The sequence below is a fragment of the Sebastes fasciatus genome, chromosome 3 (genome assembly GCF_043250625.1).
Source record: "Sebastes fasciatus isolate fSebFas1 chromosome 3, fSebFas1.pri, whole genome shotgun sequence".
Lineage (NCBI taxonomy): Eukaryota > Metazoa > Chordata > Actinopteri > Perciformes > Sebastidae > Sebastes > Sebastes fasciatus.
In genome coordinates, this window is record NC_133797.1 from 1,680,969 (window position 1) to 1,703,091 (window position 22,123).

The 22,123-nt window shown below is 42.6% G+C and overlaps 2 protein-coding genes and 1 long non-coding RNA gene across 9 annotated transcripts in view; 2 read left to right on the forward strand and 1 right to left on the reverse strand.

Moving 5' to 3' along the window:
- LOC141765120 (SEC14-like protein 1) overlaps positions 1–4,891 on the forward strand; it is a 57,190-nt gene extending 52,299 nt beyond the window's left edge. The window contains exon 16 of the mRNA XM_074631068.1: positions 150–4,891. Within this exon, the coding sequence (XP_074487169.1) occupies positions 150–255 (106 nt within the window). The 3' untranslated portion in view covers positions 256–4,891. The remainder of the gene's footprint in view (positions 1–149) is intronic.
- Positions 1–22,123, forward strand: part of LOC141765143 (endonuclease V-like) — a 202,013-nt gene that overhangs the window by 75,130 nt on the left and 104,760 nt on the right. For 6 of the 7 annotated variants that reach the window (XR_012593387.1, XR_012593388.1, XR_012593389.1 and 3 more), the window contains exons 2-3: positions 14,413–14,530; positions 17,742–17,913. Coding sequence is in view for 4 of the 7 variants with exons in the window: in XM_074631131.1 (XP_074487232.1) it covers positions 14,487–14,530; positions 17,742–17,913 (216 nt within the window). In the remaining 3 variants the exon portion in view is untranslated. Of the gene's footprint in view, positions 1–14,350; positions 14,531–17,741; positions 17,914–22,123 lie in introns of those variants that run through there. The other variant, XM_074631130.1, reaches the window with a different exon arrangement.
- Positions 9,256–10,243, reverse strand: LOC141765254 (uncharacterized). The gene is made up of 3 exons (XR_012593422.1): positions 10,147–10,243; positions 9,484–9,561; positions 9,256–9,409 (listed from the first exon to the last, which is right to left on the reverse strand). It is a non-coding gene; the product is annotated as an uncharacterized LOC141765254 (long non-coding RNA).

Sequence of the window (22,123 nt, forward strand, 5' to 3'; positions counted from 1 at the left end):
GAGTGAGTCAACCTCCCTCCTGTAGGTTCGACCCGGCTGCATGGCTCTGCATCATGAGCACGAGTCGTGCACACAGAATGCATTCCGTTAGTCAGCTGCATACACTGGAAGTCTGTGTCCGCTCACATGTTCTCCGTCTCTTACCTCAGGGGTTCCATGACCAGCCTGGAGTCGAGCCACAGCGGCTTCTCTCAGCTCAGCGCCGCCACCACCTCCTCCAGCCAATCGCAGTCCAGCTCCATGATCTCCAGGTAGAAACTGGACGCTGAGGACTTCAATCCCCTCATCCAAACTGTGTGTACAATTTAAAGGGCTGATTTTGCACAAAGGTGATATATTTTTTGTGCCTGGCATCTCTGCTAGGCAGCAGTTTGAATCAGAACATTAGCAGAATGTTTGTTTGCGTGGAAAAGGTTAAAAGGTCGGGAGATGAATCGCGGTGCCTTTGTGGCACCAGAAGCTGAAAGAAGCAATATCCTCATCCTCGGAGCTACGGGACCGGATGAAGACACTGGAGGCGCTGTTACATATATGCATTTACATCTACACCCACATGGACAGTGCTGAGACGACACAGACCTCATTCATGTGCGCTCTCTGAAAAACTGGATGCGCTGTTACATACATACACACACACATGAACACACACACGGGCGTTTGATGACATGCAAAAATTGAGTGTTTGCCATATTACCAGAGGGGTTTGTTCAATCTGGTGAATTGTTTATAGGTCAAGTGTGGGCGGGCGGGGTGAACTCTGAAATGGACCCGGGTCAAAGATCACCTGCAAATAATTAGTGTTTGGATGGTCATGGAGCTACGGAGTGGGTGGAGCTTACTGAATCGCAACAACGCAGACGGTGTTCGCAAAGCTGCCAGTTGGCGGGAAAAAAAGGCTCAATCCCAACGTCCACACTCGCAGACTCACAGACTTTGAGGCGCAATACCGCAGAGTCCGTGAAGGTTTAGGGCCGTTCCACTGTCAGAGCGTCAACTCCTTGAGGGCTCTCTTGCAGACATTTTGAGCCCTTTAATAGCGTTGTGACGTTAAACACAGGGTTAGAGGCAGCCAAAAAAACAATTAACAATTAACATGAATACCGCACATGGGTGTTCAGCCTGGCATTTTTAAATTTAAACAGAAACATTAAAGCAGCAGTGGGTAGGATTGGAGCAAATATGATTTAAAAAAAGTAATTTTATAAAATGTTTATTATATCCTGACAGTAGTGCATGAAACAGGTAATCTGAAAAAAAAACATTACTCCGGTGTCCTCCACTGTCCTCCGGTGCTCCTAACGGCATCTGCGAGATTTCACAGACTGGAGGAAAACAACCAATCAGAGCCGAGCTGGAGCCTGCTGTCTCTTAGCAGCTGTCAATCACTCACAAACTGTGATCAAACGGTCAAACTAGGCAGTGCTGATCAAATATCAATCAATATTCTGTTACTGTAATGTCTATTTCTCTCCTCAGATGTTCTCAGAATCATTTTGAAGTGTACTGTTTAGCTGTAAAATGAGAACGTTTGTGACCCGGCAGCCATGTTGAGATCAGTTGAGGAAATACCAAGCACCAAGATTTTTAGAATATTCGTTATTTATAAAAAAAATCAAATAATTAATGCGACTATTCGTCCCATCTTAAAAAATATATATTTCCCTTGTATTAATTCATATTATTCGAATAATATTCAAATAATACCCAGTGATTTTCGAATAGTATTTTTGCTTGGAATGCACATCCCTACCGCCCACCAGCCGGAGCACAGCCAATAGGAACGCTCTCTCTCTGAAATGACCTGTGATTGGTCAAAGTCTCCCGTCACAGGCTAGATGTTCTAAAGCCTGAAAACAGAGCCATGAGGAGGAGCAGAAGTCTAGTTTTCTCTCAGAACACTTGAATTACAATATGCTGAAAGGTTATTATGGGATTTTCTTCCCAATGATGCCAAAAACATTCTGCCTACTGCAGCTTTAATATTAAGAATTTAAGATGGAACATAAAAAAAAACATGAAATCAGAGGAATGTAAGCATTAGACTATATTACTCACCTGGTTTATTCATCAACCATTTCTTTTAATTTTGCTTAATGAAGTTTGACAAAAACAAGTAAATGGATTTTTTGACAGTTGCCTCTCGTCTCGTAGGGTAAGAGCCTCGAAGACCGTCAAAACGTCAAATAGGCACTAAAAACGTCAAATAAATACCCACAATTGGTGTTGTCAAGGTAACGTGATATGTCGCTGCAAAGTATTGTCCCATTCATACTTATATCATTTCAAACCCTTGCAAGCTCTCCAACTCAAACATTTCCCAGTTGACATCAGTCAGGTCCCTGAGGGTACATTGGGATTGGGCCTAACGTTCCGATATTTCCCCGCGACCGTGTGAGCTTTCTGTCATTCATTTTCTCACCTCATGTGGCGAAACCCCACCCGTCCGTCTCGCGAGGGCTTTATCGCAACTTGAAAAGCATTTGATTATTTGACCCGGGTCTGACTCTTAGCGAAGTGAATCCGCTAGAAGCAATAACACGAGTATGACTTTCTACTGTGTGAAATATTTCTATTTATCATTAAGATGTATGTGGACGATCATGGGTGCTGATTGGAGATGAGCTTTTTGTTGTAAGGCAGACGGACGGTGACGGCAAACTGAGCCAGTAAACGACAACAGTTCTGTGGCGCCGCCTATATTCACTCTTGGTCTCCGTTACCATTCTGTCGGGAGAGAAACAAAAATAACTCGCAAGCTTTTCTTCTGGACACCTTGGAACGACCACAGTTTGTCTGCTAGGGATGCACCGATCCGACTTCTTCAGTCCTGATACAGATACCTGGGCTTTGGGTATCGGCCGATACCGAGTACCAATCCGATACCGGTGTTTAATGAATCGGCTGTATGCCTCACTGTGTGGAAGTGACTGGAATCATGCTTTTATGTGTAAGGCAACATCAGTCTTGATTTAAACATCACTTTCCTAACTTTGTAAAACAAAATGTAACAAATAAATACATAGATATACATTTTATTATTTTAATATTTATTATTAAAATAATAAATTGTGCCCCAGCAACATGGTAATTTTTTTTCAAAATTAACAAGAATTACAATTCAAGTGTAAAGATGTTTTAATGCAGCCACAAATTGGTTAAAACTTAAAGAGAAATCCAAATTCCAGTATATAATGCATATAGTATATAAACATAGAATTGAATTGAATAGATCGGCCCCGCTGTCATCGATACCCGATCCAGCTATTTGAGTCAGTATCAGCCCGATCTCTGATCCGGTATCGATGCATCCCTAGCGTCTGCACGATTGAGGAACTCAAGTCAGAATCATGTGGTAAAGCAGATGCCTTGTCACTGATCATGTGCTACTGATTGACTAATGCTCGCCAACCAATGAGATGCCTGAGTCTGGAGGGTTGTGATGTAATTGGGCAGAACCGCCATCATTCTCTAATTATTTCTCAGAGTGATGTAGATTTCAGCGTGCATTATGGATGAATGTTAACTTTGTGATTATCATTTGACGGTGCGCCAGTAGACAACATATTGATACTGTATTGATGTGCTAGTGTTGGTTGGAGTTTGTTACTGTCTTTTGGAGGCGAGTACTTGATGGGTGAAGCAGCGTGGTGTGACTGCATGCTCACGTGGTGGTTGGGTTTACAGATTTATTATATAAGAGTTAAGATATAGTCATTTTAAGAGTCATGTGTCAATAAATACCATTTTAGCCTTTGTAAGCATCACTTAGAAACATACCTGCTTTTTTCAGGGTCACCACTGTAATAGATGAATTGTGAACTGAATGAACATTTCTAAATGCAACACATCCATGCAACAGGTTTTGATACGGTTTATTTGGGTTGAATAGCATCGATGACTAGATCTGACTCCCTGTAGAGGGCAGAAATGATCGCCAATGCCAAGAGTCATTCTTGTGCTGTTGCCATGGTTACCGAGTGCAGCTGACAGCAAAAATATATATTTTAAAAAAAAAAAGTCAGAGGCTTTCTCCTTATATCGGAATCAGACTCCTGAAAATACTGGCCCTGCCTGTTGTTTTTGATACATGAAACTGCTTGTTTTGTAACTGTAAATGAAAGGTAAAGGGTTAACTTGTGGTAACTATATGTCATTAACTGCAATAACATGAAATGCTTTACTGAGAAAAAGGACCTCCTCAGATTGTGGGCTATTAAAGTGTGTATGATGGTGTAAAAGAATGAATGTGGGGATAAGAGATGTTCAAATGTGTGTAAAGGTTCCCTCTGCCCCTCACGGCAGGCCACTTTCTTCCCACTCTCTGAAGCATGTCTGGTTAATCCTTCAGGAGGCTCCATTTCCATTTCTTCAATGGTTCCACTGATGATGAAACAAGAAGCATCAGTTCCAGACCAAACTACTCTTCTACTTCCCTTTGTCTCTCTTTCTCTCTATCCACTCTGTCACTTGTACACTCCAGTTTTGCTTTCAAACACTTCTCATTGCGTATATCTTAGAAAGCAGAGTGGACCTCGAGTGATTGAAGCCATAGGCATAAAGAAGTGTTCTCAGATCAGATGTTTTCATTTCAATTCTTTGTTCCACATGCCAGACCACTCCCATGGTCTGCGGTGTCCAGCCTCTCTGACTTCAGCTCTTACGGCGTGCACACTTCTCATCAGGATCTTATTGACATATGAGGGCTATAACTGTTTGTCTCTACTGTTCAACACTTTCATTATCTGTCTCTCTGCTTCCGTCTCTGACGTCGTTGCATATCTTCTCTTTACCTTGACGTGAGGAATTATGTAAAAAAGTAAGTGTTTGGATTAATGACAATATGGCGCCTTTACATTTTTTGAAAACATTAAACTTGAATTATGAGAAAATACATGCACTTGTGTCACGTTCATTTTTGTTTTCCTCATGTCTTTGCTAGTTTTGCTTATGTGATGAATGAAGTTAAGTACATATTAACCCTTATGCATTACTAGAGACATGTTTTGGCTTTTGACTGCTAATGCATATGGCATAAATTCTGGCAAGGGTGTGAGGTTATTTTTTGGGATGCAAGTATCTGACTTTTCAGTCCAGATATCGATATAGAATAGTGATACCTGGGCTTTAAGTATCATCCGTGTAAGGGACCAAGCAGTGAAGCAACGAGGAAACAGGAGTTGTTGAACTAATTTGGGCTTTTTATTCAGCCAAAAAATAACAAAACATTATTAAACAATAATTGAATACCTAGGTCTAACAAAAAAGAGGTTAAAGTAATATAACAATACTTATTCCCACTATTAACCCAGATGTTAACTGAACAAAACTAACCTCCACAATGAACCATGAGGGCAGATATATATAGGGCTTAGCCAAACCAAAATAGAACACAAAGGGGTAAACAAGATGGACCCAAAATATAATTAAATACCAAGCAGAACTAACTACAACCAAATCCCCCCCATAACATTGCAGCACTTGGTTTGGCCCAGTTTGAGTCCTCATGGCAGCACTTGGTTTGAGTCCTCAGCCACGGCCCTATCTCCACCAGGAAGTCAGCTCCCCCAACAGCCAACTCAAACAAAGAAACAAATGATTAATATAACAAATAATAATATGTGTAACCTCACAGTGTTAATGTGTGAATCTAAACTATATAAGGTTAAACACAAATAAGTGATGTTAATTGTAAAGGTATAGTTGGCTGCAAATTAAATGAACCTGTGTAGGTAGTAAACTAATGAGATGAGAGAGTGTGAATCGGAATGATATTACCCTGTGTGGCTGTGACCATCACACACTCCCCCCCTTCAGGACCCTCGCTGGAACAGCGAGAGAGGTAGTCAGCTGTGAGGTTGTCCTTGCCTGGGATGTGCTGCACGCTGAAGCGGAATGGTTGTAGAGCCAGGTACCACCGGGTAATCCTTCCATTCGTATCCCTCATCCTCTCCATCCACTGAAGCGCCTTGTGATCTGTCTCCAGGGTGAATTCTCTCCCCAGGAGGTAGTACCGGAATGAGTCAAGGGCCCACTTGATGGCCAGTGCCTCCTTTTCCACCGTCGAATATCGAACCTCCCTGGGGAACAGTTTCCGGCTGATGAAGGCAACTGGATGACGGTCGCCTGGTGGTCCCTGGAGCAGCACAGCCCCGAGACCCCTGTCGGAAGCATCCGTTTGCAGAATAAAATGTTCATCAAAGTTTGGGCTGTACAGAACGGGTTTCTTACTTAATGATTGCTGGATGTCGTGGAAAGCTGCCACTGCCTCCTCAGGCCACTTGATCTGATTGGGACACTGGGATCTAGTCAGGTCTGTGAGTAGAGCTGCCCTGGCAGAGAATTGCGGTATGAAGCGGTGATAGAAGCCTGCCATTCCCAGAAAGGATCGTAGCTGCTTCCTTGTTTGTGGCAAAGGACATGACTCGATGGCGTGGATCTTGTTGACCTGCGGCCGTATCACCCCATTTCCAATGACATAGCCCAGGTACTCCGTCTCTGCGGTAGCGAAGGTGCATTTTGATGGATTTATGGTCAGACCCGCAGAGTGGAGACCATCTAAGACGGCACGCAGATGTTCCATGTGCTCCTCCCAGGTGGTACTGTAAATGACAATGTCATCCAGATATGCTGCAGCAAAACCAGAGAAATCACAAAGTACCTGGTCCATGAGCCTCTGGAAGGTTGCTGGTGCCCCATGCAACCCAAATGGCAGGACTGTGAACTGGAAGAGACCCCATCGTGTCCTGAAGGCTGTCAGCTCCCTGGATCGCCCTGTGAGTGGAACCTGCCAGTAACCTTTGCACAGATCTAAGGTGGTCAAGTATTTCGCTTTTCCAAGCCGTTCAAGTAAATCATCAATTCTTGGTGTTGGATAGCAATCAAACTGAGAAATTGAATTCAGGTACCTGAAGTCAATGCAGAACCGTAGGCTTCCATCCTTCTTCGGCACCAGGACCACTGGGTTACACCACTCACTTTTTGAAGTCTCAATGATCCCCAGGGACAGCATCAGGTCCACCTCCTTTTTCAGTGAGGCCAGCAGGCGTTCTGGAATCCTGTAACTTAGTCGTCTCACAGAAGTACCCTCTCTAACAACAATATCATGTTCAACAATATTTGTCCTCCCAGGATTCTCCTGAAAAACTTCAGAATTACAGATTGCCCTCACCTGAAGCTGTTTGTCTTCCGAGAGGTGGCTGAGGTCATGGTCCAATGCAGCTTCCGTCGCAGGCAGGTATTGCTCCTCCACTTCCTCTTCCTCTAGCACATCTCTGATGAGCATCACTTCTGCTTTCCTTTCAGGTCGCTGCACCCACTCCTTCAAGAGATTTATATGCAGTACCCTACTTGAGCGTGGCCGCCCTGGGGTTGATACCTGATATGTGGTGGGCCCCAGTTTCTTCAGGATCTCAAATGGTCCCTGCCACTTTGCTAACAGCTTGTGGTTATCACTGGGGAGGAGCACTAGCACTTTTTGTCCCGGATTGAAGGATCTCTGTCGGGCTGACTGATCGTACCAGGACTTCTGCTGTTTTTGGGCCTCCGCCATGTGTGATTGGGCAAGCTCACCCATTTTCTCCAATCGGTCTCTCATCTGGACAACATAGGATATAATGTTAACAGATTTCATCCTCCCCTGGTCTCCCTCCCAAATCTCTCTCAGCAGTGAGAGAGGCCCTCGTACTTCATGTCCATACAAAAGTTCAAATGGAGAGAAGCCAGTGGAGGCTTGGGGTACTTCCCTGTATGCGAAGAGGAGGTATGGCAGCCACTGATCCCAGTCCGTACCAGTACTGTTCACAAACTTCCGAAGCATCTGCTTCAGGGTCTGATTGAAGCGCTCCGTCAGTCCATCAGTTTGGGGATGATACGGCGTGGTCCTCAGGCTCCTAATGCCAAGTAACTGATACACCTGTTTCAGCAGAGTGGACATGAAGTTAGTTCCCTGATCAGTCAATATCTCACAAGGAAAGCCTACTCTGGAAAAGAACTGCACCAAACAGAAAGCTACTGATTTTGCTTTTATGGATTTCAATGGAAAAACTTCAGGGTACTTTGTAGCGTAATCTGTTATGACCAGCATATAACGGTTCCCCCCCTTGCTTCTCTCAACAGGGCCGACAATGTCCATCCCAAGGCGCTCGAAGGGGGTGCCAATGATGGGCAGCGGTTGAAGTGGAGCTCTGGAGGGAGTTTTAACAGATGTTATTTGGCACTGAGGGCAACTTTTACAGAATTGTGCAACCTCTTTGCGTAGTCCAGGCCAGTGGAAATGCTGTTTGATGCGAGCTGTGGTTTTATGCTTACCTAGGTGGCCAGCCCAGGGAACTGAGTGCCCCAAGGCGAGTACAGTGGCTCTAGCTGCTTGGGGAACCACTAGCTGCAACACTGACCCCTGTTGACGGTAGAGTATGCCATTCTGCAGAATATACTCATCTCTGTTGAAGTCCAGCTCAGTTCCGGGTTCTCTCTCCTTCACTCTCTGAAAAAGAGACACTAAACATGGATCAGCTTTCTGCATGTCAGTGATATTGGCTGGTATCTGAAACCCTAAAGATAATTCCGGCTCAGTGTTTGTTAGTGGTTTCACCACTGTGTGTTGGAATTTCTCCTGCTTCTTTTGTCTCCGGGTTTTCCCAGACTTCACTTGTATTGTCTCCAACTCATCGTTGAAAAAAGGCAGGGCCTTGAGAGTCTCGGAGTGCTCAGTGCATTTGGTTGCCTGTGCTCTTGTAACCGCAGCATTACATTTTCGGCTTTCATCTTGCTCCAACAAATCAAAGAGCACTGGAAGGTCTCGTCCTAGCACAGCAGAATAAGGCAAGTTATCAGCAACCCCAATGTTCAAGAGGTAAGTTTGCCCCTCTATTTTTAAGTACATGTCAGCTGTTGAATAGCCCTTCTCATCTCCATGCACACAACAGATTGGAATGGTGTCTCTGGTGTTGATAATGTTGGGTGGTACAAACTTCCTGTGCACAAGTGTCTGATCACTCCCAGAATCAAGTAGGGCCTTGATAGTTGTTCCATTAACTTCTATGTTGATCATTTTACCAGACTGGTCATTTTTAAGCTCCGGTTCAACATGAGGGCGTGGTACACAGCACATTTGCGTCATTTTAGCTGAATTGTTAGGGCACATGGGTTTTGTATGGCCTTCTAGTCCACAGAGATAACAGATTGGCTTTTTCACAGTAGGTTTAAATGGTCTGCTAGCTGGCTGGTTCTCCCACATGGGAGTCTTACCCCCTTGATTGTACTGTTGGGCTGGTCTGTGGCTGTCCTTTGTGCTCCATGTGTTGTAGCAGTTGTAGCTCCATGATTGTCCTTTCTTCCGGGCAGCCACAAAGACATCAGCCAGCTTAGCAGCCTCCATTGTCGAACCTGGGTCATGCTCTCGGATCCAAACCTGGAGCTCAGGGGACAGCATTCTTAAATATTGTTCCAATATGATCATTTCACCAATTTCTTGGATAGTTTTACCTTTTGGCTGGATCCACTTTCCATAAAGCTCCTTGAGCCTTGCATACAACTCCTTGGGGCTCTCATCAGGGTTGACCTCTAGGGAGCGGAACCTTTGCCTGTAAGTCTCAGGGTTAATGTCATATTTAGACAAAATGGCAGATTTTACATGGTCATAGTCAAGGGAGTCATCAATGTCCATATGCACATATGCACCTCTAGCTTTGCCTGTCAGCAATGGTATTAAGTGAAAAACCCAGTCTGATTTCTGCCACCGGCATGCTACAGCAATGCGCTCAAATGCAACAAGAAAATGTTCAATGTCATCATTATCATTTAATCTTTCCAACCTGGGCACATGGTGTGCACAAAGCTCACCTGCTGAGGCCCTGTCTTGATTGGCAGTCATGGTGATTGGTTGTTGGGGACTGGGCTCAGCTTTGGCCTGAGAATGGTGTACGGGGGATGGGCCATCAGCTTCCTCAGAGTCTGCTATCGAAGCATCTGGTAATGGAGGTGTTTGGGCCTGAACTTCTAACTGCAAAAGCTGAAACTGCTGTCGGAGTGCTTGAAAACGCTGTTCCTGTCTTGCAGTTACCTCATCTTGCTTAGCCACACGGGCCTCCTGCTGCCCCATATGAGCCTGAAGAATGGCAACCACGTCCGACAAGGTTGGCTCCTTACCTTCAGCCTCAGTGTCTTCTATCCCTCCAGAAGCTCCATTTTCTTCCTCCTCACCATTTTGCATCTCCTGGACATCTCTTTGTCTCGCAGGTTTCCTCCCCCTCCTTCCTCCATGAGGCATTCTCCTTTTCCTTCTTCCCAAAAAAAAAATCAAAAAGAACCACAAAAAAAAATCCTGTGACCTCCACTGGATGATCCCACCACTGCCACCAATTGTAAGGGACCAAGCAGTGAAGCAACGAGGAAACAGGAGTTGTTGAACTAATTTGGGCTTTTTATTCAGCCAAAAAATAACAAAACATTATTAAACAATAATTGAATACCTAGGTCTAACAAAAAAGAGGTTAAAGTAATATAACAATACTTATTCCCACTATTAACCCAGATGTTAACTGAACAAAACTAACCTCCACAATGAACCATGAGGGCAGATATATATAGGGCTTAGCCAAACCAAAATAGAACACAAAGGGGTAAACAAGATGGACCCAAAATATAATTAAATACCAAGCAGAACTAACTACAACCAAATCCCCCCCATAACATTGCAGCACTTGGTTTGGCCCAGTTTGAGTCCTCATGGCAGCACTTGGTTTGAGTCCTCAGCCACGGCCCTATCTCCACCAGGAAGTCAGCTCCCCCAACAGCCAACTCAAACAAAGAAACAAATGATTAATATAACAAATAATAATATGTGTAACCTCACAGTGTTAATGTGTGAATCTAAACTATATAAGGTTAAACACAAATAAGTGATGTTAATTGTAAAGGTATAGTTGGCTGCAAATTAAATGAACCTGTGTAGGTAGTAAACTAATGAGATGAGAGAGTGTGAATCGGAATGATATTACCCTGTGTGGCTGTGACCATCACAATCCGATACCGAGTACTGATCTGATACCAGTGTTTAATTAATCATTTGTATGCCTCACTGTGTGAAAGTGACTGTGATCATTATATTAGGTGGAAGGCAACATCAGGCCTGATTTAAACATTGCTTTACTAACTTTGTCAAACAAAATGTAACAAATAAATACATATAGACATTTTTATTATTTTTATTATTATTATTTATTATTAAAATAATGAATCGTACTCTAGCAACTTGGTAAAAAATCTTCAAAATTAACAAGAATTGCAATTCAAGTGTAAAGATTTTTAATGCAGCAACAAACTGGTTAAAACTTAAACAGAAATCCAAATTTAATTGAAAACTTTACGTATATATATGTATATGTATACAGTATATAAATTCAAATATAGCAAATAAAATTCCGACTGATGATCTGAAAACTTTACATACACCGATCAGCGGTAACATTATGACCACCCAAGCCGTCAGTAGCAGATCCTTTAAGTCCTGTATAAGTTGTGAGGTGGGGCCTCCGCGGATCGGACTTGTTTGTCCAGCACATCCCACAGATGTTCCGTTGGATTGAGATCTGGAGAATTTGGAAGCCGAGTCAACACCTCCAATTCACATGATGTAAAAGAAAACGTGATTCATCAGACCGGGCCACCTTCTTCCATCGCTCCGTGGTCCAGTTCTGATGCTCACGTCCCCGTTGTAGGCACTCTTGGGCGGTGGAAACGGGTCAGCACGGGGCACCCTGACCGGTCCCCATACACAACAAACTGCTCCTCACTGTGTGTTCTGACACCTTTCTATCAGAACAAGCATTAACTTTTTCAGCAGTTTGAGCTCCAGTAGCTCTTCTATTGGATCAGACAACACGGGCCAGCCTTCGCTCTCCACGTGCATCAATGAGCCTCGGGTCTGACCCTGTCGCCGGTTCACCGGTTTTCCTTCCTTGGACCACTTTTGGTAGGTCCTGACCACTGCAGACCGGGAACATCCCACAAGAGCTGCAGTTCTGGAGATGCTCTGACCCAGTCGTCTAACCAGCACTATCTGGTCCTCGTCAAAGTCGCTCACATCTTTACGCTGGCCCATTTTTTCTGCTTCCAACACAAAGGCTGTTTTCGAAACCGCATACTATACTAGTAGTACGTACTGATTTGGCCAAAATGTAGTATGTAGTATGCAGTATGCGAACAAAAGCAAAATCTCCAGTATGCCAGAAATACCCGGATGACGTACTGATTTGGAAAAATTCTCCAGTATGCATCGGACCAGTCTATCTCGCCTACTGTATCCCACAATGCAAAGCGCCGGAACAGCACAGGCCACGGGTATAAAAACAGCAGCCAGAAGCTGCTCTTTTTTTACGTTTTCTGTAGCCATTTCAACACTAAATTCACTTCTGAAAGTTTTTGAGGCGAGAAATCAGCTGTGTAGATTATTAATATCGGCAGTTTTACGAAGTTAGATGGCGAATCGAACATTTGTTCCACCGTTGTCGGAGTTTAGAAGCTCCACAGAATACCGTGACAGCCAGCGAGCGCCTGCCCGGGTCGCTGCCAGCAAGCCGGGTAGTCACGCTCAGAGACCGCTATGAGCTGCTGGAGCTCTCTAGAGACCGGTCTGTAGACGAGAGGCTTTGATTTCCTTGTTGACGGATAGTTTGTTTAAATATCACAACACAGATGTCCATTATAAATTAACAGGAACCTGTGTTTATTTGCCTTTTTTCGAGTTAAAAAGCTCCACAATCACCCGCGGGCGTAGCTCGCTGGAGAGCCGGCCAGTGACGCTCACAGAGCGGCTGCAGAGCAGCAGAGTGGCGAGAGAAGATGAGAGGAGAGGAAGAGGAGAGAGAAGAGGAGAGGGAAAGAGCAGCTTCTGACGGGGCAGAGAGGTTCCTGATGAGACAACATGACACTTTTTTAACATTTCTCTAATATCTGGAGGGAGATCAGTCCTTTTGCTGTAACTGAAAAAGCAGTTTGAGTAAAGTAAACGTTGTGGATGAATGTTTTATATTTCCCGTCTCTCCTCGTTGATGATTCTGTTTGTCGGACTTCTTTATGAGCTGTCAGAATAAATAGTTTAAACCTGCAGTATCTTATAAAGTAAACAAGCACAACATAAACAACAAAATCAAAGTTGTATTTTTTGATAATATTGTAATAGTGGTACAAGTTAGTTTTTTTGTCCTGTGCTTTAAGAGCTGGTTTGAAGGCTTAAGCCTCGTCTAGCATACTGCTAAATACATCACTTTAACTGTCACATACTGCATACTACTGAGGAACGCAGTATACAGTATGTACTGTATACTGCATACTGCGCTCCTCAGTAGTATGCAGTATGCGGTTTCGAAAACAGCCAAAGTTCAAAGTTCAAAATGTTCACTTGCTGTCTAATATATCCCCTCAACTGCCGGGTGCCATGGTAACCAGATAATCAATGTTATTCACTTCACCTGTCAGTGGTCTTCATGTTATGGCTGATCGGTGTATATAAACTGGGGAAAAAAAGTTAGTAAACTTGTGTTTGGTGGATTATTTTTCTGTTGTTACAATGCTAATTGTCATTGTATTTTACATCGTTGGACAGCCTGTTTATTTACCTTCACAATGATGTCCAACTTGTAAGGATCATGCATTTGTGGGATGAGCAGCACAGCTGATTATGTGGGTACTGATTGTCTTGTAACACATTTAGTGAGTAACAGAAGCTATTTTTATTGAGCCCTGTCCTGGCATCATCACAATCAATTTCCGCCACTTAGTCCATTATCAGAATCAGAAATACTTTAATAATCCCTGTGGGGGTAAATTACAGTTGCTCTTGTATAAACATAAAGAAATGTAATAAAAGAGAAATAAAGGAGTATGTAACATTAAATTATGTACATAATTCTACAATGTGTACATAATGCTACAATATAAACACTATATATGTAAAGAAATATAATTACTAAAAATTCAAAATAAGAAAATGAGAATATAGGAAATATGTACAAATATTTCCATCAAGAGGTGCAATAAATAACAAATAACCTCAGAGCAAATAAATACAAAATGCTTATAAATAAATACAAACAGAAATTAAACAATAAAGTAAATTATTTTTAAATTAAATTAAATTGAATCAATTAAACAGATGATATAACTGACATATATATATATATATATATAAATGTAATAATTTAATAAATTTTTTAGATAATTGTTTTTCAACAAGGGTGCAAGTATGTCAGTACTGCAGTAGTGATCAATGTAATTCGCCCTTCTGGCCACTAGATGGCGGGATGTACTAGCTCAACACCACACTGACGTCACACGAAGGCCCCGCCCTCGCAGTGACGTCATTATACGGAAGCAAAGCAAAACATTAATATAACACGAGCGCTGGAGCGCTTTTGTCAGTTCAGTTTGACTTCTTAAAAATCATTTTCAGCCGCTCGTGTCTCATCAACATCACTAGACTCACACAGATGTCCGCTCCTCCTGCAGAAGAGCTGCTGAAACAGTGGGAGAGGTCAGAGTGCTCTTCTCTCCTTTATACACATGGACTTTATACATGAGCAGAACGTCACATGAACGTTATACAGTAGCCGAACCTTACATGAACGTTATACAAGTAGCCGAACGTCACATGAACGTTATACAGTAGCCTAACATTACATGAACGTTATACAGTAGCCTAACGTCACATGAACGTTATTCAGTAGCCGAACGTCACATGAACGTTATACAGTAGCCTAACGTAACATGAACGTTATACAAGTAGCCGAACGTCACATGAACGTTATACAGTAGCCGAACCTTACATGAACGTTATATAGTAGCCGAACATTACATAAACGTTATACAGTAGCCTAACGTTACCTGAACGTTATACAGTAGCCTAACGTTACCTGAACGTTATACAGTAGCCTCACGTTACATGAACTTTCTACAGAAGCCTAACGTTACCTGAACGTTATACAGTAGCCTCACGTTACATGAACTTTCTACAGTAGCCTAACGTTATCTGAACGTTATACAGTAGCCTCACGTTACATGAACTTTCTACAGAAGCCTAACGTTACCTGAACGTTATACAGTAGCCTCACGTTACATGAACTTTCTACAGTAGCCTAACGTTATCTGAACGTTATACAGTAGCCTCACGTTACATGAACTTTCTACAGTAGCCTAACATTACATGAACGTTATACAGTAGCCTCACGTTACATGAACTTTCTACAGTAGCCTAACGTTACCTGAATGTTATACAGTAGCCTCACGTTACATGAACTTTCTACAGTAGCCTAACGTTATCTGAACGTTATACAGTAGCCTAACGTCACATCAAGTGCAACTTCTATCTCTGGAACTTGTCATTGGCTAACCTAAAGTATTTGCTTGGTAAAAAAACAAAGTGCTCCATAAGGTGCTGGCAGCTGTTGCTACACACACTGTGTGTGTGTGTGTGTGTGTGTGTGTGTGTGTGTGTGTGTGTGTGTGTGTCCTGGTGTTGTAAGTGTTGTGCCAGCAGCTCTGGACCTGTGCCACCGGTCCTCAGCAGCCATTGATTTGTGAGTTTGTAATGACAAGGCCAGTGATAACACCATGATTCCATATTATGTCCTTATGCTGCCTGCCATCTCCAGCTCTGATTTGTGTGTGTGTGTGTGTGTGTGCGTGTGTGTGTGTGTGTGTGTGTCTGTGTGTGTGTGTGTGTGTGTGTGTGTGATTCATCAATCACAACACAAAATTGTTTATCATTTAAGGAAAGTGTCCTCAACGGTGCAGTTATCAAACAATAATTGAAGAAAAGGGAAATGATGAAAATGTATGTGAATTAGGGCTGGGTGATATGGCCTAATAATAATATCAATATTTTTAGGCAATATCGCGATACACGATATATATCGCAATATTTTCAAATATCCTCTAAGCACTTCATAAATGCATACAATTACACCAATATGATGATTCTTGTAGTCCCTGCAGCATATGTCTGCATTAAACCCTTCTTGTTGATATTCATTAGTGCTTTCTGTTGGAACAATTTTAATCTTGCATGCAAAAAGGGAGATCACAAAAGGAAATCACAAGTTCAATTTAACTTGAACTTGTGATTTCCTTTTGTGATTGTATTCACTTTAACCAAATAGTTATCTTGCAATACATGCTTTATATATTTTGCTAAATACACACACACACACACACACACACACACACACACACACACACGCGCGCGCACACACACACACACACACACACACACACACACACACACACCGTTTTTAATACGTGTAATAAGTGTAAAGTAACGTATTGTTATGTTTACCAGTAAGCTGTTATAACATTGCTGATAATAAAAAAAAGCTTTTCAACTACGCTGACTGGCGTTGCGATGTAGGTGTTTACAGCAGCCGTGATTTCTTTCCATTTTGCACTTTTTTGTCATATGGGATTGCTTTGGAAAGCGAGGAAGCCAGAGTCATTTGCTTCTGGGCTGGTTCTGGCTGCTTTGGTCGTGTTCTCGCTACCGTACTCGCTTTGCCGTTTCAGTTCTTTCGCTTTCTCCGAGCTCCGGGCTTTTTCTCTTCGCTGCTTCCCTCCATAAACAAAAACACGCCGGCCGATTACGTCACACACTCGCCCAGGAGGTCTGGATGGGCCGATGGTAGCGGAGTCTGTGACGTTTGTATCTGTGTCTGTGAGAGGGAACCGGGCTGCCGTAGGAGAGAAGGAAATACCAAAGCGAGTCTGATGCCGGCGGGGTGGCTTAAAAACATCCCATGACAATTTGTAGTCGATGTTCGCGATTTAGTCATTTTATATACCACGCGTGGGACGAGCCGCGATACATCGACCATATTCGATGTATCGCCCACCCCTAATGTGAATGTAAAAATCGAGTGATACATTTTGAATTGATTTGATAAACTTGATTGACATTTTATTTGAACCAGTGTTGCTCTGATCATCAACTGTTGACCGTTCATCATTCACAACACCCAACTGACATTTATCGTTTACAGCACGCAGTGTTTGTTACTTCCGCCCAAAATGTCAATCAGAAACCACGGCCACTGACTACAGTGCAGGCCAATGTCTGCACAAAGTCGAGTGTTTGATCGGGCTGCCACCAAAATGAGACAGTTTGTGACCCGACAGCCATGTTGAGATCAGTTAAGTTAATACCAAGCACCGCCCACCAACCGAAGCACACCTTCTCATTTTACAGCTAAACAGTACACTACAAGATGATTCTGACATCTGAGGAGAGAAATAGTCATTACAGTAACAGAATATTAATTCATATTTGATCAGTGCTGTCTAGTTTGACCATTTGATCAGCTTTCACGAGTGATTGACAGCTGCCTCCGTTGAATGAACAGCCAATAGGAACACTCTCTCTCTGAAATGACCTGTGATTGGTCAAAGTCTCCTGTCACGGGCTAGATGTTCTAAAGCCTGAAAACAGAGCCATGAGGAGGAGCAGAAGTCTAGTTATCTCTCAGAACACTTAAATTACAATATGCTGAAAGGTTATTATGGAATCTTTGCCCAATGATGCCAAAACCATTCTGCCTACTGCAGCTTTAACTATAAAAGAAATCACGTCAGTCACCATGAGAATGATAGCTGTTGCCACTCTCGTGTTCAGATTTGACATTTACATTTGGATTAGTTTAGCTTGTGCCCTGCTGTGATTGCACTGTTAGACTCAGGTGTCTGTCCTCTCCGTGCAGCGAGCAGGCCCGTCTCAGACAGCAGGTGGTGGAGGAGGACACTGAGGACTGGCAGAGGAGTCCAGACTTCTCGGGCCTGGAGAGAGTCGGAGGAGTGGACCTCTCCTTCATTAAAGGAGATGATGTCAACGCCTGCGCCCAGCTGGTGGTGCTCAGCTACCCCGACCTGGAGGTGAGCTGTCCCCTCCCTGTACCCAGAAATTACAGAGGAACTCAGGAATCTATGAGCTCTGTCGTCTGGTTGGTTTTGGCAGCTGCTCAAGTGAATTCAAATGACTCACCTAGGGCTGACAATCGATTAAAATATTTAACCGCAGTTAATCACATGATTGTCCATAGTTAATTGTGATCATTACAAATTAATCACACATTTTCAATTCTGTTCAGAATGTACTTTAAAGGGAGATTTGTCAAGTATTTAATCCTCTTATCAACATGGGAGTGGGCAAATATGCTGCTTTATACAAATGTAAGTATATATTTATTATTGGAAATCAATAAACAACAGAAAACAATATATGATATGCTCAAATCCTAACATGGCAGACTGCAGCCCAACAGCTGTCAGTGTGTCAGTGTGCTGACTTGACAGCTCTACCTGTAACCCACGTAACCCATATTTACATTATTTGAAGTAATTTTTCCATCTTGCAAAGTTGTATTTGGGTTATTGTAGGAGGAAAACAGGAGGATCAACAATATAAAACCAAGACAAATGTGCTTGTAATATGTTATAGAAATGCCAAATGCATTTTAATAGTGCATTTCCCATACCATATCATGAAGGGATTATAATTTCACTTTGAAATAAAAACAAAAAAATACATCCAAACTCAAAGGGGCTTTTGAATGTTATTGATTCATTTAAAACAGCCTTCTAATCACGGCATGCATACCCTCTCATAGATGGGATGCAATTTAATATTCTTAACCCAAACAGTTTGTGGATGTCTAATCTCATCCAACCTGAGCACTTAAAGCAGACTTGCCATACATAAAAGGTGATATTAATACACGGGAGAGCCGAGATTTAATATACAATACAGCTCAAGGTCGAATCTTGTTAAACCGGCTGTTGTTGAAGTGACCTTGGCACTCACCGTTTAAATTTCATTATACTGTTTTGTACAGCCTTTCACAAGCAGTCCTCCTCTCTGCTAGTTCTCTTTGCATTAACATGGGCTGCTGGCACCTTCTCATTATATAACACATTATAATTAATGACATTTGTCACATCCGTTGCTGATACATGGAACCAACGAGGCTAATGAAATGTTGTTTAGCTGTCCAATACTGGGATTATGTTCGCAGCATGCTTTCTATTTACTCTAACACTGCCACCGAAGGCCACTTGTGACACAATATTAGTACTTGTAACATGATGCAGTGTGTCACAGAAAAAAGGCACTTTTGCCATACAGTTTGCATTTTAATAAACTAGCTCTGAACACACTTTTTAAACTGTACATGTGAATATCATTCCGGCATGAACGACTCTTTATAAAGATTCTTGGCAATAATACTTTCCCACATAACAACCAGGTGTTTTATCAGCGCGGTGTAGCAGAGGGGGCTGAAGGTCACTGCAGTCAAAAATACCACATTGACATATCCTGAATGATAGCTGACATTTCTGATAGCTAAGTCTGTTCTGAAAACGTCCTTGTGTCGAGGTGTCATGGACTTGCCTCCGTGCACCAACGAGAGTTTTATTTGTAGTCGTTGCTGGTTGGCCTTGATAAGAGGTGTTTGTATCTGATGCTATAGCATCTAAGACTGGAGCACATCTTCTCACTGTGAGCTGAAAAGGAAACTTTTCAAACTGGTTTTGACTCCTTAATATAATTTAAACGGATGAGTTATATAAAAATTCCCCCCCGTACAGTCATAAACGGAGATATTAGCTCTAGAGACCAAAACCGTTTTTTGTACCAGGCTGTAAACATGTTTATTTCTGCTGTAAAGTCGGGCATTTTAACATGAGGGTCTATGGGGATTGACTCGCTGTTGGAACCTCAAGTGGCCACTCGATGAACTGAGTTTAAAAATGAATGATAACACGTTAATGCAAATTCATTTTAACGCCACTAATTTCTTTAACGCATTAATACAACTTGCGATTTTAGAGGTTGTAGCGGGCTGTTGGAGTGAAGATATCGGCATCATATGAAACTAGAAAACTTAAGAAATCCATCGGTAACAACTATGTCATGCTAGCTTATCGCAAATAATTCTCCAAACTTGGTGAAAAATGTTTAGCGTGGAAAAACTGTTATGTCCATTTTCAAAGGGGTCCCTTGACCTCTGACCTCCAGATCAGTGAATGTAAATGGGTTCTATGGGTACCCACGAGTCTACCCTTTCGGTCAGCACACTGACACACTGACAGCTGTTGTTGCCTGTTGGGCTGCAGTTTGCCATGTTATGATTGGAGCATATTGTTTTATGCTAAATGCAGTACCTGTGAGGGTTTCTGGACAATATCTGTCATTGTTTTGTGTTGTTAAATGATTTACAATAATAAATATGTACATACATTTGCATAAAGCAAGCACATTTGCTCAAGATTAACTATGAACAATCATGCGATTAATCGTTCATTACATATTTTAATCGATTGACAGCCCTAATGAATACACATTAAAAAAATATTGATAATTCCATACTAACTGAAATTTACAAAATTTCTTAAATTTTAATTGAAATTGAATTGAAATTTTTAAATGGCAATAACTTCAACAGGTGTCCATGCTTTTACATTAGGAGAGACAATAACTAGAATGCTAACGTTTTTTTTTGTGTGTGTAGTGTGTTGGTGTGTGTTGGTGTGTGTTGGTTAGAGTGACCGTCAACCAATGAGAGAATGATGACATCGCTGCTCTCTGCAAATTGTTTCAAATGAACCGATTGGCTCTAGGAAAGGAAGTGTTGTTTTATGTTGAGGGAAAACTAAGGGCATTATAATTATTACATGCACCGACAGGAGAGCATCATCATGAAACCAGAAATATAGAAATCTCTTTGTGTACTGACTTTTTCTCTCAAAGCAGAACAGATTTACAGAGCAGATATGTATAGCCGGGTTTCCACCAAAAGTTCTTTTAGTCCCTGGAACTACTTTTCAAAGAACTAAAAGGTTCCTTCAGCCCAGTCTGCGTTTCAGCGCAGTATAAAGACCTGTGAAGATTATGCTAATTAGTCCGCTGAAGTATGAAAAAGTAACATGACATGAGACGACGGCTGCTGGTGGTCACAGCAGTAAACACACTCTGCAGCCTGCATCTCAGTGAGTCCACCTGGGAAACAGTCAGAAAATAACTTCTTCCTCTCATTCACAGCACCGCCGCACTACACCTCTGCCTTTGAAATGAGTCAGGAAGCCGACAGCAGAGCCGAACTTTACTTTTAATGTTATCAAACAAAGAGAAATGCTCTCCCCTTCGTGGTCCTAAATCCATACTAGAGTACTTCCTTGTTCCATATTAGGTACGATTGATCCGTGTCGTGCCCGAGTACGATTGCCCCCCGCCCCCCTCCTGGTCAGCTTTCACATTAGTAAAGTTGTAACGTACCCGAGTTCACTTGTGTCATCATCCACGTGTATTTGTTTATGTTGAGATCAGCTGTTCTAGTGGCGGAGCATCGTGAAACACTTCATTCAAACTGGACAGAAACTAAATCAAACTCACCACTACCGTCGTCGTTACTCTTTCCAACAACCACCGAAATAAACTCTTATTTCACCGAGTTTGATGTGAAAATATGCTGACTCTACACTCTGGTCCCCCCCGCTGTCTCTCTCTCTGTCCGCTGAGCAGCTGAGCGTCTCTCGTTCTTCAGAGACAGACCATTAAATCAGCTGAATAAAATAACAAACATCACTCAACCCCGTCGCCTGCTATTGTCTATATTTGAAGGAACCTCTCGCCGGCCTTCCTGCTGTATCATCCACGGCCGTGCAGTTCAGAGGATGAGACCGGCTCATGATGCGCGCAGATACAGACATACTGTAGATATGAAACTGTTTTATATGTGTACAGATGTCGGAGGAGATCGGCAGCGTTGAAAAAGCCTGCCCTTACAAAACTGCTAGCTAACTGCTAACATTACTCACGTTACTCGCGTTACTCACGTTACTCACGTTATTCACGTTATTCACGTTACTCATGTTAAATAGTGGTCCACTTCCGTGTTTCGGTATGGTTAGCTTTCACACCTGATGCGAACCGTACCAGAGTAAACATGATCCGCGCCCAAAAACACCTTTTCAAGTGGACCCGGGTACGGAGTACGGAGCGTTCACACCAATCAAACGAACCGGACTTCGGGGATAAGGGCGCTCGGATCCGGGCCCGGGTCCCTGATGTGAAAGCACCCTTATG